At 44.0% G+C, this 23,228-nt stretch overlaps 1 protein-coding gene across 1 annotated transcript in view; it reads left to right on the top strand.

The window, feature by feature from the left end:
* PCP4 (Purkinje cell protein 4) overlaps window positions 1-23,228 on the top strand; it is a 55,828-nt gene that overhangs the window by 9,934 nt on the left and 22,666 nt on the right. Inside the window, exon 2 of the mRNA XM_082655547.1 lies at window positions 16,693-16,744. Coding sequence (XP_082511673.1) covers window positions 16,693-16,744 — 52 coding nt within the window. The remainder of the gene's footprint in view (window positions 1-16,692; window positions 16,745-23,228) is intronic.

Below are 23,228 nucleotides of genomic sequence, written 5' to 3' on the forward strand. Positions count from 1 at the left end.
GAGGTGCCATCCATTCTGCAGTCTGTGTCAGTGGTGCCCTCTGGAGTTGTGCAGTGCACAACCTGTGTAGCTGAACGTGGTGGTCCTGCCCCTTCCTGGGGCGCAGCTGGCCTGCTTAAAGACCATTGACCCAGAGAAAGAAGGTTGTTTCTACCGTCCTGCTTAGACTTAAAGGAGGCCCTATTGTCATTTCATTCCAGGTAGTCATTTAAAATAGGGAACTGAGTGCCCCAAGGCTAATCCTGTTCAAAATCACAGAGATTCTTGAGCAAAAGTCAGGCTAGGTTTCACTTACACATTTCCTATCCTATTAAATTTCTCATTTTCTGACATATCCTGGATACAGTCCAATTTCTTTTATACCTGTCCCAATTCCATTTAGGACTTAGACATGAAACATATTAAAACTAATATTGTCCTGGATTATTTTTTTCCGAGTAAAAAAAGAACAACCACAGAAATCTTGACAAAGTTATTCTTTCCTTCACCAGGGCTTCCACTTTGTTTCTAGAGGTTCACGTATCCAAGCCGACCCCCTCACCCTCCCACCCCAATCACACATGAAGTTGGTAAATGTCAGTATTGCTACTCTTGTACAATATCTCGTAAAGATCTCTGTTCACAAAGTTTCCTTCTGCACCGTCCAGCAGAGTTTCCTTGACTTTGAGTTTACACCAGTGGCCTTCATTCCTTGCCTTACCCTCCTTGGCTCTGTTTGAAAGTGCAAGACCATTCTAAACCCCCAAAATCAAACTCTTAGAAAATGTTTGCTCAGGCAACAGAGTCCTTTTCTATGGCAAAACCATTGCAGGTACAGGCAGACCTTGGAGATATTTTGGGTTCAGTTCCAGACCACTGGAACTGAAATAAAGTGAATATCTCAATAAAGGGACTCACGCAAATGTTTTTGTTTCCCAGTGCGTACAAAATTTACATTTACACTGCACTGTAGTCTATTATTAAGTGTGCAATAGCATTATGTCTAAGAAAAAGTACCTACCTTAATTAAAAATGCTGTATTGCTGAAAAGATGCTATCATCTGAGCCTTCAGCGAGTCATACTCATTTTGCACAGTCACATCAAAGATGACTGATCAGAGATCACCATAACAAATATAATAATGAAAAAGTTTGAAACATTGTGAGAATTACCAAAATGTGACAGAGACACAAAGTGAGTAAATGCTTTTGGAAAAATGGCGCCAATAGACTTGCTTGACACACTGTTGCCACAAACCTTCAATTTGTAAAAAATGCAATATTTGCAAAGTGCAGTAAAACGAGATATGCCTGTTATTGGTATTTACTTACCCTCTCAAATTTGTTTGCCTTCTAGATTATGAACATTTAAAAGACAGAGACTGTGTCTTTGACACTCTTTCATCTCCCCAGCACATACCATTCAACCCACATTGATGGAGAATCCATTATATGTTGGACATTGTGCTGGGTGAACAGGCCCCACCCCTCAAAAAGCTTATAGGTTACTGGGGGAGACAGAGTTCACATAAAATTAACTGGACGACAGGGTCCATACAGGGTACGGGGCTACTCATTGTATAGACCAAGTGCCAGGGAAGCATTGGTTAACATCATTGTGCAGACCTGGAAAGGGGAAGAAGGATGTGACCTGCAAAATCTTCCCAAAGAGTCAATGCTTACAAAAGTAGGGGCTCAGTACGTGTTGGTTGAAGAATAACCACCATAACTAATGGTTAATCTTAAAAGTCATCTATGTTAGAACCTCACGCGGATTTAGCAATCTTCAGGTCCAATGAATGGATACACATCTATTAGGATACTATTCAGTTATCCCTTGGTATCCTAGGGGGATTGGTTGGTTCCAGGACCACCCTGCCCACGGATGGATACCAATCCAAAGATGCTCAAGTCCCTTATATAAAATGGCATAATATTTGCATATAACCTACACATATCCTCCCATATACTTAAATCATCTCCAGATTACTTATAATGCCTAATACAATGTAAATTATGTCAATAGTTATAAATACAATGTAAGTGCTAAGTAAATAGTTGCTAGCATGCAGCAAATTCAAGTTTTGCGTTTTGGAACTTTCTGGAACTTTTAAAAAATATTTTAAATCTGCGGTTGGTTGAATCTCAGATTCAGAACTGTCGGATACGGAGGGCTGACAGTAGTTGATTTCTAACTCCTGCTTAGTGATGTAAATTGCTTTAAACATGCTGGACATTTTCTTCATCCTTATTAATGAATAGTTGGGTTCTACTGACTTGTCATATCTTTCTTTAAAAGTGTTAAGTGAAAATAAATCTGTTCAGTACTTTGGAAGCAGATTACATGAGGACAGTCAATACGATTTTTGGAATTGTGCATATTGTGTTATTTTAAAAGTTCCATATTCTGATTGTGAGAAATGCCTAAGTGAATTTAGATATGCCTGTAATCTATCTTCTGTGAGGGTATTAACGTTTGTCTATGGCAGAATATCATTGCACGCTTTGTATCTCAGAGCCCCGGAGGGCTTCTTACTTATTATTATTATTTTCTTGTCTTTGGAGTTCGTTCAGGGCGTGGGCTCATCCCTGTATTTATAGCTCAGTTCTCACATATGCATAAGTCCTGTTCAAAATACCAAGATAATACAGTGTCACATCACAAATATTATTTCTGGCAATGTTCTCTACCTCCAAAATGTGGGCCATTTTACTTCCTCTTGATGTCTTCTTAAAATAGATGTAGCCATTTGTCAATCTGTACTTCCACCAAATACCTCTTGCAAGTTCACTGTTATTTTTTCATCTAGATTTTGTCTTTCCCAACTTCAGAGCAGATTCAGTTCACTTGCGGGGCACTGTTCTGTGAATTTCCACATCACCCTTTTTATGCTGAGTTCTTGCTGAGAGCCAGGTTTGACTGAAATGCATGCAAGAGCTTCCCCGCAGTTGAATTTTGGATGAGGATTTGGAATTCTCACCTGACACAAATATATATGCCGTGTGATATAACTGTACGGTCACAAGCAGGGGCCTCAGGGGACCTTGCTCTGCTCCTGTGTCCCTTCAGTATTACAACAAGGAAGCAGGACAGGGGCTGAAGAGTAGAGCAGATTCCCATCAGAAATGAGGCCACTTAAAAACAAGCCACAGCTCTGTCATCTTTTGCTCCAGTCCATCTCTACCATAAACCTCTTTCCAGGTGACAGGAGCTCAGAGCTGGGCAGTCTAAGTGAGCCTGTCACTGGGTGGTGGGGAGAAGACCAGTGACACGATTTGGGGGGACAGTGAAAAATAGAAATGTGGTGCTCCCTGTTGAACATGATGAAGAATTTCGAGAACGTGATGCCAAGTGTGGGCCCTTTAAGTGAGGGACCCTGTAGGGGACTGCAAGTGTCACAGGGCCACAGGGCTGGCCCTGTGACGTGGGGGAAGGGAGGTGTGGAAATGGGGGCTGCCGATTGCCTTTTAGTGAAAAAAACAAAACTAAAAATAGAACTACCATATGACCCAGCAACCCACTACTGGGCATATACCCTGAGAAAACCATAATTCGAAAAGAGTCATGTACCAAAATGTTCATTGCAGCTCTATTTACAATAGCCAGGAGATGGAAGCAACCTAAGTGTCCATCGACAGATGAATGGATAAAGAAGATGTGGCACATATATACAATGGAATATTACTCAGCCATAAAAGGAAATGAAACTGAGTCATTTGCAGTGAGGTGGATGGGCCTAGAGTCTGTCAAATAGAGTGAAGTAAGTCAGAAAGAGAAAAACAAATACCGTATGCTAACACTTATATATGGAATCTAAGAAAAAAAAAGTTCTGAAGAACTTTTCCAGGACAGGAATAAAGACACAGACGTAGAGAATGGACTCGAGGACATGGGGAGGGGGAAGCTGGGACGAAGTGAGAGAGTGGCATGGACATATATACACTACCAAATGTAAAATAGATAGCTAGTGGGAAGCACCCGCATAGCACAGGGAGATCAGCTCAGTGCTTTGTGACCACCTAGAGGGGTGGGATAGGGAGGGTGGGAGGGAGACGCAGGAAGGAGGATATACGGGGATATATGTATATGTATAGCTGATTCGCTTTGTTACAAAGCAGAAACTAACACACCATTGTAAAGCAATTATACTCCAATAAAGATGTTAAAAAAAAAACAAAAAAAACAAAACAGAGAGACAGAGTGCTGCAACATAATTCCATGATCTCTTTGCCATGCTTGGAACTTTTTATATATAATTTTCCCCTCTCCATGTGGAAGCTTCCGGAATGGCCCACACCTGACCATGGAAGCAAGGTGGCTTGAGGGTCTTAGCTACAAATCAGATGCAGCTTTCATGCCAGCTTGGAGGAAGCCCACCCAGGGACATGCTTGAACAAGGAATCGATGATGCTGTCTGACCCCGCGGGACTGTCATGAGGTTGGAGCCATAAAACTGATTCAAAAACACTTGGAAAGCATATATTTTTTAAAGACCATATAAATGCTAAGCTATAACCTCAATGTGAAAAATTCCCCTGAGTTGGATTCCAAACGTCTTTACTGAGTGAGGTTGCTGGCTCTGAGGGGCCCGTTTCGTCCTGAGACTTTTCCTGCACTTAAGCCTTCCGTCCTCACCCTTTTCTCCTTGTGTGTGTGATGTCAAGGGACACAGAGGGCAGGTGTGTTATGCTTGTCCAATTAAGGGAACATTTTTGGGCTTGGGAAGTACAAAGCTCTAACCATAGTAAGAACCAGGTGGGCGGGTATGAGACAGGTTGGTGGCGTGAGCTCCCTTCATTTTTAACAGCCCCGTCCCTGGAAGGCAACCTTCAACTAAATTACAGCTGGGTTTTGTTTTCCAGCAAATTAAATTGTTCTGGATTTCGGAGGGATTTGAAAATAAAATTTGGAGCAATATTGCTTATGAAGAAGGCAGAGACATTAGACTGAGCTGGTCAGTGCTTCTGGGTGGGTGGGGCCTGTGTATGTTTTGTTTTAAGTGGAGAGACTGCTAGAATTTTCACCTCCCCAGGGGGCAGCTGATTCAATGGCCCATGTAGCTTTTTTCTTTTGTTCATTTTATTTATTTATTTTTGAAGCACAGTTGATTTACAGTGTTGTGTTAGTTTCAGGTGTACAGCAAAGTGAGTCATTTATACAGACATATATATATATATATATTCTTTTTCAGATTCTTTTCCCTTATAGGTTATTACAAAATATAGAGTTCCCTGTGCTCTACGGAAGGTCCTTGTTGTTTATCTATTTTATATATAGTATAGCTTTTCTGCTGTCTTCTAATTTCTAATTCACTTCTTGAGCTGTGACAGCTTATTTAGGACAAAGCCTTCCCCTCTCTTCCAAAAGTATAAAACCTCAGACTTTTACCATGTTTTGAAGCTATTTTTGTTTTACTTGAGTGGGGAAAAAATCCCTGGCTGCTTCTTTATTACCAGAAAAAAAAGACACTAGCTTCTGAAGCCTGGAACAGCCCCCTTTTGGAGAAGCCCACGGAGTAGCGAGTGGGGCTGAGTCAACGTCTGCGCTCCGTCACAACAAGTCAACGTACAGGGACCGAGCTTTGGCTTTTTCTTAGGAGGAGTGTCCAGGCAAGAGTTTATGAAGCTAGATAAACGTGTGAAAATAAACCGGGACACCCAGACAGAGTGAATTACGGAGAGAGAGCTGTCTGCAGGGTCCTGGAGCCCTGTTCTAGCATCTTACAGATCCTTGGGGCTTTCAGAGATGGCCCAGGCAGGTTGAGTTGACTGTGGCTGTATGTTGACCCCCACGTCCTTTTATTCAAGCTCAGACTTGGGGAGAGTCTGCCGATTGGGTGAGAGGCACACACGATGTAAGGGGGTCACTAGGTCCTTCCAGCTTCCTTCCACCTTCCTTCTCTGGTCATCGTCTACCCTCCTCCTGCATCTTCTCTTTCTAGAAAGAAAATAAATCAGTGATTTATACCAAACACACAAATGCATCCACAGCAGAAACAGAGGCCCAGGGAACTTCAAGTGAAAGTAACAACAACTAACAGGCAGAGGCTGCATAGTTTATGAAAAAAAATGAACATGCAGACCAGTATTCTGTCTTTGGATTCTCATCATAGCCATGTGAAATACATGCTTAATTTAATCGTATTTATTTTAATTCTCCACGAAGAAGAAACTGAGCAGGTGAAGAAGCAGCTGAATGAAATCACTTGTTCAGGGTCCTTCAGCCACATTTGAGAGCTGGGTTTCCTCTTTCCTCAAACTGCTGAGCCCCGTATGCCTCCGTTACCTTAACTTACTGCAAGTTGAATACGATGGAAAAGAAGGAGGCATTTGTCTTTCCAAGTCTCTTTTACCATTACTTGGCAGCCTGACTATTTTCTAGGGACCACATCTAGGTAATGTGACTATTTTTATCTCATTGAATTCTCACAACCTGATGAGGTTGGTGTATTGTTACGCCCATTTTATAGAAGCAGAAACTGAGGCTCAGAGAAGTGTTGTGAGCAGGGTCACACAGCTGCTAAGTGACAGAGCTGGAGAGCCTGGACAGCCTGATTCCAGGGCTCTCTTTCTTTTCTTTTTTTTAAAGTCAGGTTTATTAAGGTATATTTTATATATAGTAAAATTACCCTTTTTAAAGTTGTACGGTGGATGAGTTTTGACATGTTTACAGTCTTACACTTGCGATATAGACTATCAGACTATATAGACTATCAGACTCCCAGAAGTTCTTTTGTTTCCCTTTGGAGTCAGTCCCCTGGCTCTACTCTTAGCCCCAGAACCCAGGTTCTTCAGTATCACACCTTAACTAAAAGTAAGCCCAACAGGTTATGCAAGGTGTTCACAGTGTCTAGAGAATAGCACGATCACATAGTTGAAAATAAGTTAAATCGTATATTGCAACAATTTCCAAATGGTGCTTTACAGTTGAGAGCTGATGTATTAGACATGTAAAAAAAAATGACCAGGGAGGGGTGACGATCCGGGTCCTTGTCAATCACTCCCGGGTCTCACAGAGCAGACAGGGTATGCTGTGAAGTAGGGGGTGCTCAGCTTCCGCACAGCAGCCTCAGCGCAGTCTCCACTTGGGTGTCTGTCCTGGCCCTTAAACTGACGCTCAGCATCGCTACCTGGTCCCACTCGTGGGGCCTGGCTCTGGCCAGGCTCCTGTGACCACGCAGAAACCAGCGAGGAGCTTCCAGCCAGCAGGGCCCCTCTGCCGTCGCTCTGCCCTGCATCACTGTCTGCACCCGTGTGGCTGCAGACAAGGACGTCCGTGATGCAGCTGGGAAAGCCCTGGCTCTGGACTGATTCTGGGTCACGCCGTGTGGTTTAAAAGAGAACACTTACCTTCTTTCGAGCCCGAGACAGCATCCTGCCTCCGTGCACTTCGGGGTTCAGGAGGGAATTCAGCCCCGTCCCACAGAATGGCACACCCATGGAGAGCAGGCGCCCAAAGTGATGCGGAAGGAGGACGCCCCTGTGCTCTCTGGGACCAGGGTCCAGGGCACGCGGGGCAAGGCCAGTGCAGAGCTTTCTTCTATGTGCATCTAGAGTTCAGCCCAAGTGGAGGACTCTGTTCTTTGACGTGCTGCTTATTTGCATTATTCGTTTGCCAGGACTGCTGTAACAAATCCCACAGACCAGCTGCCTTAAACCGTAGAAGTATATTCTCTCTTGGTCCTGGAGGCCACGAGTCTGAGGTCAAGGTATCAGCAGGGCTGGTTTTTGCTGAGGGCTGTGAAGGAGAATCTGCTCTGGGTTTCTGTCCTTGGCTTGTAGATGACATCTTCTCCCTTTGTCTCATCATACTGTCCTCCCTCTATGCATGTCTGTGTCCAAATTTCCCCTTTTTATAAGGACACCAGCCTATTGGATTAAGGCCTGTCTTAATGACCTCACTTTAACTTGATCACCTCTGTAAGGACCCGATCTCCCAATCAGGCCACTTTCTGAGGTCCTGGGGGTTAGGGCTCCAATTCTGGGGACACACAATTCAACAAATAACACTGCAAATGTGGTGGTGCCTTCCACCCAATTTCAAAGACCATTTGGAACCTTCCATGCCTTTCATTTTCAAGGAGAATTGACAGCAACACATGTCATCGTGACTCTTTGTTGAGCTAAGTTGAATAAATGAAGCAAAGTGATTTTATTGGCATATTTGAGGTACGTGGATTTGAAAATTTAGAGGTATTTACTGCAAATGAATTTAATAGGACATGAACTCATCCCACGATGAACTCATAGGACTCATCATCGCATCTATGAAATTAGAGGATCCCATACAGAAGCCGTTACATAGCAACTATTCTTTAAATTGCAACCTTTACCTGTTGTGAAATTGTATGGGTGGTATATGCCATTTTTATAAAACGGAGGCTATATTTATGCATGTCCACACAGAAAAAAATGGGAAGCAAATACTCTGGAATATTTCAAGGAAGATTACCTAGATTAACTCTGAATAGTTGGATTATAAGTAGTTTTTTGCTTTCCTCCTTGTGTGTTTATTTTCCAAAATTTTCTTTTCTTGGAAAAGAAGATGGGCACAGAGGAGATTTTTAAGGGTAGAAAATACTAATTTAAAATATATGGCTATAGGATAAAGTATAAAGCAAATTTCAATAAGGCAAACCACCAATCCCTAAAAATGAGGGATCTTTTTACCATAAAGGTCAGGATGAAAATGCTAGAAGCTGAATACAGTATTTAAGGCGGAATTATTTGTCTTTCAGAGGTGAAAGCAGGGGGCGGAAGAATTAGGAGGAATAATGAAGGTTAATGCGTTTGTCATGCAAGATCCTGTCATTTTCTTTTTAACCAACTTTTTGGCTTTCTTTGAAACCCTGCAGCTGAAGTTCTCTTCTGAAATTGGTTTCTATACCTTTAGGGATTAAATTAGTGGATTTTTTTAATACTCAGTTTTTGGAATGTTACCAGGAGAAATATAGATGATTTTAAAATACTGGTGGCAAGAAATTAAATCAATTCTGTCCTTATCACAAAATGCTGGCAGAAAAGACTCTTCTGCTCTTCAGACAGATTCAGGGCCTTTGATTTGGAAGGGGCCTTTCATGGTGTGCCTTTGAAGTCACTGAGAAGCCACTGGTTTAATGACTGTGGTGGCTCTGAGCACCATCAGCTACCTGCTGGCTGACCCAGCTGTTTATCTTATTTCACTGCACGATCGCTGTGATTTCGCATCTGTGTCCATTTAAAATCTGATATTTCATCTAAGACACTCACGATCTTTTGTCAATAAAACATTATATGTAATGCCGTAGAAACACGCCTTAATATAATACCATAGGAACATGCCTTTTTTGTTTCTTTATAAACACAGTGATCAAAAAACACCTCAGAAGGGTGGGCTGAGATCTTTGGGGCTGGTTCTGCATCTTGTCATCTCTCCTGTGAAGGATATTGACCCTGGTAAGAATATGCAGTATCTGAGCCGTCACGGTCCCTGTGTCCCTTCTATGCCAGACATGCAGAGAGGTGTTTTTCCTCTTATTTATGACCCATCTGAGGCTCTGCTTGTCACGATGCTGCCATTTCAGGGGCTCCAGGATCCCTGAACCCATTAGCAGTCTGAATATCAGGATGCAACAGCACAAAAGGAAAACAGTGCCACACAGAAAAATAACTTCAGAGGAAATGCATCATCGGGGGATAGACGGTGTGAAGTAGCACTTGCTAAACAAGAGCTTCCAAGCCACCCTGAGGATGGGATGGACTTTTCTTTCCCTCTTTTGCCAAATCTCTGCAACTCCTTGGTAGACAGAGTCCAGCAGAGGCCAGATGTTGGGGACAGAGGGGAAAAGGTTAAAAGATGCCTTGAAACATGTATTTTCCTTTCCCTTGATACAGAGATGCCATCCACTTGATATTGCCCAATAAATAGTGCCTCTACTGGAAAACTCCTTCACTGATGGACAGATGGGGAGAGCACACTTGCTGCATGTCAGGTCCCTACCTGTGACAGCAGAAGCCAGAGGTTAGCATCTTTCCTTCTCAGGAGGGAACAGAGACTCGATAAGGGATTTCCCCAGCCATGCCCAGCTGGTGGGGTCGCTGGGACTCATGGTCCTCCACAAGATGTGGAACCCCCCTTGCCCTCACCCACCCCAGTGTGAGTTGGGGACCCTTTTCCGTGCCCCTGATCTTGGTCATCTTTGGTCAAGCTCTTACCCACCATATGAGATGGTTGGTTTAGTCTCTGTCCCTCTAGGTTGTGAGCCAAGCAAAGTCAGAGGACGTTCTCTTCTCCTGGGGATCCTCAGGGCCCGGCCCAGTGCCTGCCTCATAGAAGGAAAAGTAAATTGTTAGTCCAGGAGCGCGTCACCCCCGGGTTGCTTCCGGGCCTCTGTCTGACGCTAAATCCGTGACCTTCACTGCCCATGGTTTTGTGCATTGGTGAATGTACCTAATTTTGATAATCTGCTTTTGAAAAGAATCTTTCATTTCTTAGCCTGGGAAACACCAGAGTCCTCTAACTGGGGAATTTTCCTAATGCAGCCCCAGTGACAGGCTGACCCCAGGACTCTGAGAAGCCCATTCACTTCCCTCCCCTGATGGCTGGATAACAGGACTGAGAAGAAATGCCTCTGTGAGCCAAAGGCTTCTGTGGGTCCCTCTGTCCTTTGTCCCCTGTGGACCTGGCTCCATGAGGGTTGTCGTCTTTTCTCCAGTGTTGTCAAAGCAAATGCATGCCTAGGGAGAGCTCGTTCCAGAATTTTGTGGCACAATGGGCGAGTTGCTTGGGAAGATGGAGGAAGAAGGGGTGGAGACTTGGGGGGACCCTGGGGACCCTGGGGATGAACGGGGACCCTTACTGCTTCAGAAGGCACTTCGTTCCCCAACTCTAAGGGGCCTTTGGAACTGGTCACCCTCTAGTCGCATTGCACCAAATTAAGCATCCAGCCAAGTTCTAGAGTGAAGACAGGTTTATCCACTTAATAGGTATAGATTCAGAAAATATTCTTGGACTGTCCGTTGTGCCCCAAATTTCACCTGCTGGAATTCATTTCATATTTCATTCTTTCCAACCTTCTAGAATGAAAAATAAATATCTTTTCATGGGAACTTGTGTCTTATCCTAAAGATGAAAACAATATATACTGGCTGAATGATTTCCCAAGTAGACATAATCTGTCCAGGGTTCTGAGTTTGCATTAATGAGGAAGCAGGTTTTTGTGATTCCGTGTCCTGTGCGACATATGACTGGCATACCCAGTTTTATGGGTATCAATGGCAAAGTATGAAAGATGAGACCCTCCATGGCAGTATTCTAGAAATCGTATAATAAAAACCCACAGGGCTTCCCTGGTGGCGCAGCGGTTGAGAGTTCGCCTGCCGATGCAGGGGACGCGGGTTCATGCCCTGGTCTGGGAAGATCCCACATGCCGCAGAGTGGCTGGGCCTGTGAACCATGGCCGCTGAGCCTGCGCGTCCGGAGCCTGTGCTCCGCAACGGGAGAGGCCACAACAGTGAGAGGCCCGCGTACCGCAAAAAAACCCCAAAAAAACAAAACCCACAGAATGACAGCACAGATTCATGACTCACAGTCATAGCCCGTGAGAAAGCTGCGGATGAAAAGTTTCTAAGGCCGTATTAGAACAATTTTCTAAATCCTTGAAATGACTTGACTTCTTGAATCTTTTACTTGCTTTGGGGAAACATGTGGCCAGTCCATGGTAGCGCTGCACAGGAGCCTGAGGGAACTTCAGTGGTACGAGCTACCCGTCTTTGTGTACAATGTTGCTATTTTGTTTATGACTTTTTGCAGTACTTTTGACTTTCTAAAATATTGCATTAAGATATTATTTGCCTTTTTTCAGCTTTATTGAAGTATAATGGACAAATGAAATTGTAACATACTGAAAGTGTACAACCGGATAATTTGACATATATGTATGTTATGAAAAGATTCCCACCATCGAGTTAATTTCCACATCCATCACCTCACATATTTACCTTTCTGTTTTTTTTTGGTGAGAGCTCTTAAGTTTCACACTCTTGGCAAATTTCAATTTTATAAGAGTGCTATCAATGACAGTCAGCGTGGTATGCATTGGACACTCAGACCTTCCTCATAACTCGGTTTGTACCCTTTTACCCGCGTCTCCTGTTTCCCCCGCCCAGCCCCTGGCAGCCACCATCCTTCTCTCAGCTCCTATGACCCCCAACCCCAGATTGAACATATAAGTGATCCCAGACAGCGTTTGTCCTGATTAATGCGTTTCTTGGGGCCCTCTTAAATTCTGTGCCCAAGGCGAATGCCTCTCTCTCCTAACCCACTGGTGATACTCCAAGAACTCAGGTTTTGTGATAGATTTCACAAGGAAGAGTAGAGGACTGAGAGGTGACAGCACATGGAGGCTTGGGATGGACACGCAGCAGGCTTGTGTTTGAGACTGTCTGTGATGGGCAGGACGCCAGCATGCTTCCTATTCAAGCCGGCATCGTTGAGACAAGTATTCCTGATATGTTCACGGCCTCTACGTGTAGCACCAAAGGGGTCAGACACAGTGTAATGTCCACTCTGAGCTCAAAGTATAGGAGGAAATAGATCTGAAGATGCCTACGTGCCGGAAAATAGGCGTGGCCTCTTCCACTAGTGAAGTATCTAATATGAAAGGACCGTCCGTGACTTTGCAACTTGGTGGAAAAGAGCCGCCCAGCCAAATTGATATGTGAGTGAGGCACCTCTCTCGTGTCACTTGAGGCCCCTGTGGGTGGCCGGCTGGCGTGGGCTCCGCAGACTTCAGGCAGGTCTGAAGTGACAACGTGTCACCTCCTGCCCACACCGTGCGTCCCCACCTCCTTCCCCAGGGCGTCCTCCTTTTTCCCGAGCAGATGCCAGGTTGGAGACGCGGCCCAGACTAGAAGCATCAGGAATTAAGTTCTGTGGCGCATGTCTTGGGTCAGTGCAAGATGGGAGCTGGTGGATCCCGGGACACAGTTCAAGCATTGCCGGAGGGCGCAGGCTCGGGGTCTGGGTGCGCTTGGCGGTGCCAGAGGGATGACGAGTCCTCGCGTGGGCTGTCTGGGCCCCACTCCCCCACTCCCGCCTCATTACTGGCACCTCCCTCCCCAGCTGAGTTGTAGCACAAACGGCTCTTGCCTCAGGCTCTGCTTTCTGAGAAACCAGACTGACCAAACTAAGACATGTTCCTTGTTATTTTCCTGTAGCCTTTGGTGCAAGGGGGCTGTCAGGAAAAATGACTTCAAAAGTCATACTTGTCATGATTTAAAAGCATGATTTAAAATCATACTTTTTTTTTTTTTTTTCGGTACGCGGGCCTCTCACTGTTGTGGCCTCTCCTGTTGCAGAGCACAGGCTCCGGACGCGCAGGCTCAGCGGCCATGGCTCACGGGCCCAGCCGCTCCGCGGCATGTGGGATCTTCCTGGACCGGGGCACGAACCCGTGTCCCCTGCATCGGCAGGCGGACTCTCAACCACTGTGCCACCAGGGAAGCCCTGGGCTCCTTTTAATTGGGGTTTTTATTAGACTCTGTAATGCTATCCTTGTATTAGTTAACATCACCGAGGAAGGAAACCTCCTTCCCGAGACCCGTGGGAGTTGCCAGGTGAGGGTTTAAGGGCTGAGGACCCAGAGAAGACCTCTCCCGACCGTTGTTCTGCCTTATTCCCTCACATCACCTCACAACCGCTCTGCAGACACCCCAGCATCATGCAAGCCTCCAGCTTGTGCTGCAGAAGAAGGCGACTCCGATGCTGTGTGTGATGTTAACTTCTTGGGCCGTGTCCTTAGATGGGGACCTAGCATTTCCTGATGGTGAAATGGGCGCGAGATAGAAGGAGGGGGTTTTAATGGTGATGCATTTTCTCTTAAGTTATTTTTCTCTGTGGCGCTGTCTTCTTTCCCTCCATGTGGAAATCTCCCCACCTGCTGGGGTGGGGCCTCAGGAGGATATTGGGGGAGGCACAGGCTCAGTGGTTCCCAGGGCAACTCTGGAGCCAGTGCTTCTGGGTTGGAGCTCAGGCTTTGCCACCTCCCTGCTGTGTGACCTTGAGCAAGTCCTCTGTGCCGGGGGATACGATGTGTAGGGTGATGCTGATGAGGACAGTGGTGCTACCTACCTGGTTAGGGATGCCGTCAGAATTCACTGATGCCCAGGACCACTTGGGGCATGTCTGGCTTTAGCACCTCGACATCCAGCCTGACTCAGACCCTCTCCAGGTACAGATTCAAGGGAATTTCAGCCACCTCACCTGGTGATAAAAAAAAAAATCACGTGTGTTGACTGCTGTAGACCCCAGGAACAGGAGAGCTATTGGATGTTCCCCCACTGCTCTCAGCCTTGCCTTAAAAATGTCTCCAGGTCTCAACGAATTCTGAAATGAGGTGCTTTCAAAGACTACTTTTTTTTTGTCAGGATCATTTTCTGATCCGAGACACCATCTCCTTATGACATCTATCAGCTTCATTTTACCTTCATCATATAAGACCTGACCCAAAACCCCTATCTTAGAAATCCTTAAAAATGAACCCCTCTTCTCCCCTGTGCACACTTCATCTTGGTGTTCTTTAGGTTTCTAAAAGGTGATCTTTTATGGAACGAAGTATTCACAACATTTGAAAAATGTCAGTGTTTAAGGCATTTAAAGACAGTGGGGCTGGGTGTGCACCTATTTTGTACTTCTATGCCATTGAATTTGACTTTATTCAACTCTAAAACCCTGTCCTTTTATTCCGTGGAATTCACTTTGTTTTCTGAGTTGTCTATGAATTACGTGAGGAAGGCTGGAGGGGTTAAACCCTGGAGCGGTTCAGCCCCCAGGGGTGGCTGCTGTGCCTCTAGCTTGATCTTTCACGATGGTGATCAGATTTCCATAGAGCAGCGAACTTACCAGCTTTGTGTTTAAAAAGAGGAGACAGAATAAGTACAGGCAAGAAGAAAGTGGCATTTTTACTTGCAAATCGACTGTATTTAAGAAAGGTGTAATTTGGTTTAAATCAAGATGATGTGTATTACAGGTTGAGATTTTAGATAATGATGCCATGACGTGGGGAGCTCAATGGAGTTTATTGACGATCAGTTGATGCTTGGCCAGATGCAGCCTTCTTCCTCCGCGGGAACATGGGCAGGTCTGGATTCTGAAAATTCAAGAACTTTCAAGTGAAATATGAAGAAAGAACCCACACTTATCTAGCCTTTCCTTCCACTTCCTGCCAGAGAAAGGTGGTTTTTCTTCGCAGGACGAGGCAGAGCACCCCCGTGACCCCGTGAACTCCCCCGTGGGTGGGAGTTTGAGCTTCTTGTTGACTGAGATGGGGTGTGTGTGTGGAGCGCGCGCGTGTGTGTGTGTGTGCACACGCGTGTGCGGCATGTGTGTGGTGGGGTTGGAAATAAACGGGAGGCTTGGCTTTGCCTCTCTCTCGAGTTATCAAATGTACCAGGTAATAAGCGTACACAGGGATGGTTAATTTTGTTCACATAAGTCTATATCATTCATTCACCCTGTTTATTTACACTAATCAGAACTTGAAAGCAAGATTTTCCCAGATGATCCGGCTTCTGTTAATCAAGTGTTGGCCAAGGACCTGGGAATTTCTCATGACAACCCTGAGCAATATTGGGAACTGATGATTTTTTTTTAATATTGTTTTTAGGCTGAAGTCTTGGACCCAAATATAAATTTTAAGGGCACACTTATCCCTGGTGGAAGTCATCTATATTGATTTTCTCCTTGGTCAGCGCCTTGCCTCTCTTTCCATGATCCCATCAGATAGTTACATAACGATGACAATTCCTGAAACACACTGACCTTGGCAAGGAAGTCCAGTCTCCAGTGGTAACTTCCATCTAATTAGCTACATGACCTTGGACAAATCAGGCTCCCTGCCTGGCCTCATTTTCTTCACCTGAAATTTAGAGACTTTACAATCACTTTATTTTTTTTCAACTCAAAGCATATTTTCTGATAATGACCAGAAAATTGGATTAATGAAATACTTCTCTCTCTAAGGACTCGAACAATTCCAAACATCATGTTAATTAAAGACAGTCGCTGGGTAAGCCTCAAGGAAACATGCCTATACGTTTGCATATAGAATACAGTGCACATAGCTCCCCAGACCACATATCCAGAGAATCATGCCCAAAGATTCAAGACTAACCATAATATATTCATACTTTTGGTCGACCTGGTAAAATGAAAACACACAGCTGTTATCAACTGTTATAAACACAGACAGAAAAATAACTCAACAATAGGAGAAACTCTATTGACATAAGATTTTTTAGTTGATTCCAATTTATTTGAAGATGAGGCATTGAACATAGTGATTGGAACAAAACGATAGCAGTGTAATCGTTGACAAAAGGGACAGCTCTGATCTCGCGGCTGGCACAAACTCTTGGCTGTTTCCCTCATATTTTTGATGCTGTTCTGATCCATCAACAGTCTCCTCTCTGGTTTCCTTGTGACTAGTGACTAGTGAACTGCATGCATAGAGCAGTGGATCTGGTCCAGTGGGGTGGTGGTCTGTGACGTTCCGGTACATCCTTTCACGGGCTGATCTTTTCCTGGTCTCACGAGCATCATGCTTTAACCATCTGAGCTAAAGTAACACAGAACTTGATATAATGCAAGAGGTATTTGAAGCAATAAGAGAGACGAAAATAATCCTGAAAGTGTCTGATAACAATTTCTTTCTTTTTTTTTTATAATGCCTTTAGCGACAAGGAGCTGGGGCAACCAATGGAAAAGACAAGACATCTGGTGAAAATGGTAAGACCCCATGAATAGTCCAACTACTTACTTTTTTCCCGTCTGTAGCCTTGGGCATATGGCAGGTGCGGATCATAGCTTCCATCCTGATCGGCTACTATGTACGTCTGCACTTTGGTTTGGAGTGGATTTTAGCAACTCAAAGTAAGCACCGTGGTCTGGCTTTACAAAGAAAACTGAGCTAAATGCAGTGATGAGAACACTTTCCTTCCCAAAGGAGGACTCCCATTTTGGGCAACATGGTTACAATGCAAATATCGTTCTCTGTTTTCTTCATTAGGGTTGGTGAGAATCGTCCGAGTTGGTGTGAGGATAAAATGAGATCAAATGAGAGAAGCGCTTTGAAAACTGTGAAGGGCTCAACTTCACAGGAAAGGAGGGTTAAAACTCGCTTCTCTCTCCCTCGTACACAGAGCGCGGTGCTGGACCGGGGGAGGTCCTGGCTCAGTGTCACCGCAGGGATTCACCAGCAGATAACAATAACTGGCAGAGACCAGAGCATTTGCCTCCTTGATTCCAGTCTCCACCTCAGCCTTAAATTGTAGGAATGATCATTACATTTTATGGATGGGGAAACAGACTGGGAGCAGAAGAGCTGGGATATGGCCAGGAATGGGAAGAGTGTGGACTTGGAAAGAGACAGAGCTGGGAGGAAGCCCAGCTCCCCAGCTTTAGCGGTTGTGATAGAGGGTGACTGGTCATAATGAAAAATCGCCAAGTAAGTGCCGAGGGTTAGTTATGGTTCTGTGGGGTTAGGTTCTGGGTGTTCCTACTTTTTTTTAGTTACAAAATGAACACACTTTTTACGGAAAACTACTCCTGCTTCCTGCTGGATGCAATTTAGGCTGGTGTGCGTCCAATTGTGGATAATGCCAATCTCAAAAACCAGCTGTAAAAATTCCTTAGAGCCCTGAAAACAACTTAGGGTCCTCAGTCATGAGTCTGAGTGCGGCCTGAACAAGACTAAGGTACTAGAATCTTTCTCTGTGGTGCGCTCATCTGGGGCCTTGCTGACTCAGCTGCCTGTTTGGCACCATCGTACTGGACAGGGTCTGTGTGGTGGTGACCGCTGGGATGAAATGGTCATTATATTAATAAGCAGAGGGATTGGTGCCCAAGAATGTCCTGATCAGACCTGGGGGATTGAGGAGGGTGGGGGAGGAAATAAATTCTTTCATAAGCCTTTCACGATGCCCACGGCGTTTCTCATCTTCTCTGTGTGGGCTGTGGTGGGGGCGGGTTATTAACAAGGAGGTCAGGAAGCAGAGAGGAGCAAAATGAGAGCTGCTCAAACAGAGAAGGAAGGACGGCCACACGGGTGCTTCCCGGTTTGCTGGGCTCACAGATTCATATCCACCTCATCATTGGAGTTCACAGCCATGGAATCTGCCAACCTCGGAATCATTGTATTTAGAGTCAAAAGGCTTCTCAGAGATGCCCTTGGGCAGCAGTTCTCAAACATTTTCCTGTCACAACTTCTTTCCATTCTTAAAACTTCTTAAAGACCCCTAAGAGCTTCCATTTTTGTTGGCTATATCTATTGATGGTTCCCACATTAGAAATTAAAATGGAGAACTTGTTAAAGGGTTTACTTATTCATTCATTAAAAATAAAGTGACAAACCTATGACATGTTAACATAAATAACATTTAAAAAATAAAAAGTGATGATATTTTCCAAGACAGAAAAAAAAATTTAGTGGAAGAGTTTTGTATTTTTGCAAATCGCTTTAATGTCTGGCTTCATGGAAGATGGCTGCTTCTCCATTCAATCTGTTGTAATAGCACGTGTTGTGTAGCCTCTAGAAAATTCTATGAGAATTTTCTATGTGCACCTATGAGCAGATGAAAATTTTAAAAGCTACTAATACCTTAGTACCATGAAAAAATAATTTTGCTTTTGTGGGTTCCCTCAAAGGAAGGAAGTGCCCCCAGGGTACCTCATCCACACTTTGAGAACTACTGCTCTAGGCAACTCCCAGGTCATACAGGAGTTATGGAGTCTGAGATCAAGCAGAGAGGTGACCAAGGCAAGACTAGGTCCTTTGTGCTTGATACATCAGCAGCGCTGTTTTCCCCTGGCATCCACGGGTCCTTCAAAGCAAGTCTACATGCTCTGCTTTGCACCAGAGGGAATTACCAGCTGTTATAGAAGACACTACCTTCTGCTATTCTAAGGCATGAAATTTCCTTCAGATAAAAATTGATCCACTCTAGTGAAAATTGCGTGTGCCTTTTCTGGAGGTATAAAAGTTGATAGAAAGAAAAATATTCAAGGTGCTACGGATAAAACTTTTCTTTATGTAATTCTAGATATTAGAGGATATTCATTTTTGAATAGAAAAAGTTAGAGATTATTTGATAGCTATAAAATAAAGGTGCTGTATACATTCAAATTGCTATTAACATGTTCTGTCTTAATTTCAGATAAAACTGCTCATGTGTGATATACGTACATGGTATTTTATTATAATATTAAGTTTGTGCTTTTGCCTCTAAAGATGGACAAAGACAAAAGTCAGTAACAACCCAACAAAGATTGGGGTAAAGATTTCTAGAAATGGTCTAAAATATGTTTTCCTAAAAATCTAAGTTGTGTAATTCCTTATTCTTAAATTCATAATATGAGACGATCATCTTGGAATTTCTGTTTTAACCTAATATTACATTCCATTGAAATTCAGATGATTTTACTCTGTCATCACGGGTATCTAGAGAGATCTTTTATCTAATGTATATTTCCTATTAATACAAATGAAGCTGCCTACACATGTGGAAGGAACAGGGACCCATGAGAGCAGAAATATAAGGTGTAGACTATCAAAATGTTATAAGGTGGGGATAGTAGTCAATTCATTGTAAAATGAACATCCCTCAATTTTGTTAGTTGACTACAAGCCAAAGTGTTCTTATTTCAAATATTATGAATTTATTTGAGATCTGTAACACAAAGCAATGAAGGCTATGGTAGTGAATTATGGATGACTTGAAATTCTAAATTGGATCAGAGAAGACACAAGTCAGCTACATTAAAACCCCAGTGGGATCTAAAGTCTTGGGCTCTGCTGAAATTTTATTATATTGAGTATTATCTCAAAAGAGCCATTGGCTGGGGATCTGGATTCTCTTAAGATTTATTTTTGTGTCGCTGTTGTTGTTGCCGTGGTATTTGACATATATCCACCACGTACTATCCAGAACAACCCTGAAATTGTCCTTATTCTCCAGGACACCAACTTCTGGATACACAACCCAGCAAATCCGGATGTTCCTCGTCTCACCTGCAGTGTGAAGACGTTTTTTTTTTTCAGAAATATTAGGGTTGTATTATGTTTTAATTTAAAAAATAAATTCATTAGGATCTTGTTGGTTCAGGGATTTTCATTCCTATATGAACAAAGTACCCTTATGATTTGAGTAGTTTAGGCTAAGGACTTAGTTTGGTTCTAGATATAATGCCCTACTTGAGTGAAACAACAGTTCAGACCTCCAGTTACCGTTCATCTGCTACATTAAATTCAAACATGTTTATAAATACAGACACTACCATCTGAATCTAGATTATTCACCAGTCGTCACCAGTTTGGACACAGTCAAAAGATCTTTTTGTAAGACAATAATTTCACTGGATCTCTTGATTTATATCTTGATAGTCATCTTTCAGAGAGACTCTAAGAGTTAAATTCCTTTATTGACCTACAAAAATAGGAAAATACTGGAAGTAGAGTGGTTGCTGGGAGACTTCCAATCCGAAGGAAAGATTATAAGTAATAAACTTCTGGTGGAGCTTACTTTCAGAGCTTGGAGGCTTACCGAAGCTAAATTGAATTTCTAAAACTGGAATGGATTTCTTTTGACTTAGTGAACTGTGATATATTTGTTTCCAAAAGTCTGTCTTTGGAGGTGAGAGGCATGTGGACATATCTGAGTTTGATAAGAGAATCCCCCCGCCACCCAATCCAGGCTGTAGGTAAATGCCCAGAAGGAAGGTATCGTTCTGAAATACCATGGGGCTCACCGCCATTGTAGTTTCTTTGAGATGTGAGTAGCCGAGCAAAAACTCAGCACAACTTGAATAGGTGCTTCTTCTTTGGAAAAGAGGTCATGGCTTGAGAAATTTCTAGTAGGTGTGGGATTATGCTAGGAGCACCTAAGATTTGGTTTGCTTTGATATGATTATACAATTACTAACAATGAATAAGATCAAATGTTGTTGTACTGGGTACTCTCCTCTCCTTGCTTTGAATAAAACTAAAAATCATACACATTTAAGTTTATCTCACCTTTGGATTTGAGGGAACACACACACACACACACCCAGAGTAATTTTGTTTTTCTGCTATCAAGTAGGTAGAGAGAGATTGATTCAGAAGGACCTGCATTCATAGGCAGAGAGATACACTAGCACTTATCTGAGCCTGACTTTTCAAATAAGAAATAAAATTCAAATAGTTATTCCCAAAGCACTTTACACACTGCCCACCCCCTTTCCCCCTTGGCTCCAGAGCGCGCAGCAGACGCCCCATTTTTTTCCCTGTGGTATTCTTGATGACCTTTCTATGCCTATGCATCGACTTGGGCAGATTGTCTGGGGGTTCATTTAGTCTATCACCTCCCCTTGGTCTGTGGAAGTGTGTGGGGCAAGGTCGTGTGTGCAAGGATGGAAGATCAGCTTGGAGTAGAAAGGGATTGCTTTGAGGCCGGGAACAGAAGGGGACTTACTGTGTGTTTACTACCACACCCAAGAGAGAAGTTCAGTTCTGGCAGGAGGTGCTGCCGGGCTGGTCTGGTTCCCTGGGCCCAGGGAGGTTAGGATGGAAGGCAAGGGGGGAAATGCAATTTCCAGAAAGGCCATGGAGGGATCATCTCCTGTAACTGCCTGTGGTGGACACATGGCTCGGTTCTGCTTCTAATACCAGATGGGATAAATCAGAGTCTGAGACTGGATGGAGAGAATTTGGATGTGTGTCGGTTCTGCAGGCTGCTCAGGGTTCTGGAAGCCGGGGCGGGGGGCTGTGAAGCTCTCCTCCACCCTGAGGATGTAATATGCCAATTCTGCATGAATCTCAGTACGAGTTATGTGGAAAATTACCGCGCTGAGCCTCTAAGCCCCTTCAAACAGGGAAAATGATAACCTTGAATGTTGAGCTGCCACAGGTCTCAGAAATGTGCAGGTTAAACTTTCAGAGACTGCATCTGGCTGTGGGAAAAGCACCCCCCTAAAGTAATCGATCACTAGGGTGTGCAACGATTCCCAGGCCAAGAAGCTCTAAACCGGTTTCCTGTTAGAGCGCTAAAACCTGCATGAGGTCTCGAATTCACCTGGACTGATGTATTGTGTGTGCTGCCCTGAATCCCGAGTCACACAGAGCTTTCGAGGTGAAAAATCAAACGGTTCTGGTCTCTGTCGGGGGTCGCTTGGCCCTTTCTCCCCTTCTTTTTCTGCATTTGAAGTAACCAGGAAAAAAAATTCGAAACAAGAATGGATGAAATACGAACACGGCTTCCAAATACTATTAGCAGGACGTGCCCTTTGTGCTATTGGCTCTGAACTCTCTAAAGAATCTCTGTTCCGGAAGGAAGATATGGATACACATGTTTGCTTCTGATATTGATCCAGATGAGGAAGGAATGAAACTGGAATTGCTTCTGAAGCCTGGCTTTTAATCAGGGTATCCACACACACCTGGTCAATGGGTAATATCGTTCAACAAGTGAATCGATTCTTTGTGAAGGTTATTTTAGGGATTAGTGCTGACAGGGAATTTATTACTGCCAATCTTAGTTACAGGGGTGATTTTCCCCCTTCAGGCTGAGCGTTATAGTAACGTCAACGTGCTAGTAACGTGCTTGGACAAACACGATGCTTCTAATTCAGTGTCTTTGGAGTAAACATGCTTGAAGCATCGTTAATAGACATGGAGCCTTTTACCTGCTCTTGGTTATAATTCTGTACGTCTTTAGGCGCTTGCATAGTTTAAAATGCTCTCACACACAACCGATTCCGTGGCCGACTTGGGAGGTGGGTAGGGGAGGTGATGTCAGGCCAAGTTCCTTGAGAAGTCAGGTGATAGGCCCCAATGTCACATAAATCATCTGGACCGCCATCTAAACACACCAGCCTGTCCCCAAGTTCGCTCTCTCCTGAGTTCTCCTTGACGGGGAGTCTTGGGTGTAAACTGGCCACTGGGGTGGGCTGTGGTCTGAGCTCATAGAACTGAAGGAAGTTAACAGACTTACACCTTGGCCAGGCTGGAAACCGTAGTCTCATCAGCACCATCTTTTCATCAGTTTACTTAACTGTTCTCTGGCAAAGAGGTGTGATCACAGGCTGATTACAGGGACAGCCCTGCTGATTTTCAAAACTAAACAACTGAAGCGATATTCTAATTTGTAGGCTTATCCTTATTTCCTCTTCCCTTCCCTCCTCTCTTCCTGTCTTTTAGAGATTATATGTTACAGCTTTAGACTAACTGAAGATAGAA

The sequence above is a fragment of the Grampus griseus genome (assembly GCF_964374135.1).
Source record: "Grampus griseus genome assembly, chromosome: 5".
Classification (NCBI taxonomy): Eukaryota; Metazoa; Chordata; class Mammalia; order Artiodactyla; family Delphinidae; genus Grampus; species Grampus griseus.